Raw genomic sequence first — 1,591 nt, forward strand, 5'->3', positions numbered from 1 at the left:
CGGCGCCATGCTGCAGTTCCTTGGTGCCATGGTGCCACGATGCCACGGTGCCATGGTGCTATGGTGCCACGGTTCCACGGTGCCATGGTGCCATGGTGCCTTGGTGCCACGGTGCCATGGTGCCATAGTGCCACGGCACCACGGTGCCTTTGTGCCATGGTGCCTTTCTGCGTTAGTGCCACGGTGCCATGGTGCCATGTCTTGGTGCCATGGTGCCACGATGCCACTGTGCCACGGTGCCACGGTGCCATGGTGCCTTGGTGCCATGGCGCCACGATGCCTTGGTGCCACGGTGCCATGGTGCCACCATGGCAGGCCACTATATGTCCGTCGGCGTTCGTCATTGGAGGCGTCTCCAGCATTGCACTCAAAGGTCACAAAAATCTCTAATTGCGACATGCCTCCACGCACTGACGTTGTTCTCGACGCGTCGCAGAGCACTTATGGCGCACTCCGTATAGCGGAAAACCTCTAGTTGCGATGCCGTTGTTTTTCGCGAAAGGCCACTTGAAATCGTATGCTTAACTGTTTGGAATGGGACGCACGCGATGCTTGAAAGAGAAGAGGCTAACTCGGGTGAGGTGAACTCGCAACACTTGGTGGGATTTTTCAAGGACGGTTGCACAAACCTCCTTTGGAGATGGGTGGAAAAATGGTTGGATTGGATGGGGAGGGACAAACAGGAGCAATAAAGGGCTGAATCTCAGTAGATCGTGGCAGCAAGGCCACTCTGCCACTAACAATACCCCGTCGCGTATTTAAGTCGTTTGCAAAGGATTCAACCCGCCGCTCAATGGAAATTGTACTTCAAGGCGGCCACCGCGACCCTTCCGCCGCGGCGGCTTAGCCAACCACACGTGCCCTTGGGGGCCGAGGCCCCTACTGTGGGTCGGCAAGCGGACGGCGGGCGCATGCGTCGCTTCTAGCCCGGATTCTGACTTAGAGGCGTTCAGTCATAATCCAGCACACGGTAGCTTCGCGCCACTGGCTTTTCAACCAAGCGCGATGACCAATTGTGTGAATCAACGATTCCTCTCGTACTAGGTTGAATTAGTATTGCGACACTGTCATCAGTAGGGTAAAACTAACCTACCTCACGACGGTCTAAACCCAGCTCACGTTCCCGATTGGTGGGTGAACAATCCAACACTTGGTGAATTCTGCTTCACTATGATAGGAAGAGCCAACATCGAAGTATCAAAAAGCAACGTCGCTATGAACGGTTGGCTGCCACAAGCCAGTTATCCCTGTGGTAACTTTTCTGACACCTCTAGCTTCGATTTCCTTAGGTCTAAAGGATCATTAGGCCTCGCTTTCATGATTCGTATTCGTACTGGAAATCAGAATCAAATGAGCTTTTACCCTTCTGTTCCACACGAGATTTCTGTTCTCGTTGAGCTCATCTTAGGACACCTGCGTTATCTTTTAACAGATGTGCCACCCCAGCCAAACTCCCCACCTGACAATGTCTTCCGCCCGGATCGGCCCGAAGAGCGAGCCTTGGGTCCAAAAAGAGGGGCAGTGCCCCACTTCCGATTCACGGCATAAGTAAAATAACGTTAAAAGTAGTGGTATTTCACTTTCGCCTTTC

At 53.4% G+C, this 1,591-nt stretch overlaps 1 protein-coding gene across 1 annotated transcript; it reads left to right on the forward strand.

Annotated features, from left to right (window-relative positions):
• The first annotated feature begins 265 nt into the window (after positions 1-265).
• LOC124894138 lies at positions 266-1,548 on the forward strand. The gene is made up of 2 exons (XM_047404889.1): positions 266-373; positions 1,078-1,548. The coding sequence occupies exons 1-2, from the start codon at positions 266-268 to the stop codon at positions 1,546-1,548; spliced, it is 579 nt and encodes a 192-aa protein (XP_047260845.1).
• The last annotated feature ends 43 nt before the right edge of the window (positions 1,549-1,591 follow it).

This window comes from Capsicum annuum, unplaced genomic scaffold, assembly GCF_002878395.1.
Source record: "Capsicum annuum cultivar UCD-10X-F1 unplaced genomic scaffold, UCD10Xv1.1 ctg70430, whole genome shotgun sequence".
Taxonomy (NCBI): domain Eukaryota; kingdom Viridiplantae; phylum Streptophyta; class Magnoliopsida; order Solanales; family Solanaceae; genus Capsicum; species Capsicum annuum.

Coding starts and splice junctions, on each gene's coding strand:
- LOC124894138 (XM_047404889.1), top strand. CDS start 266: ATGGCGCCACGATGCCTTGGTGCCACGGTGCCATGGTGCCACCATGGC. Junction 374..1,077: donor CTCCAGCATTGCACTCAAAG/GTCACAAAAATC, acceptor TGTCATCAGTAG/GGTAAAACTAACCTACCTCA.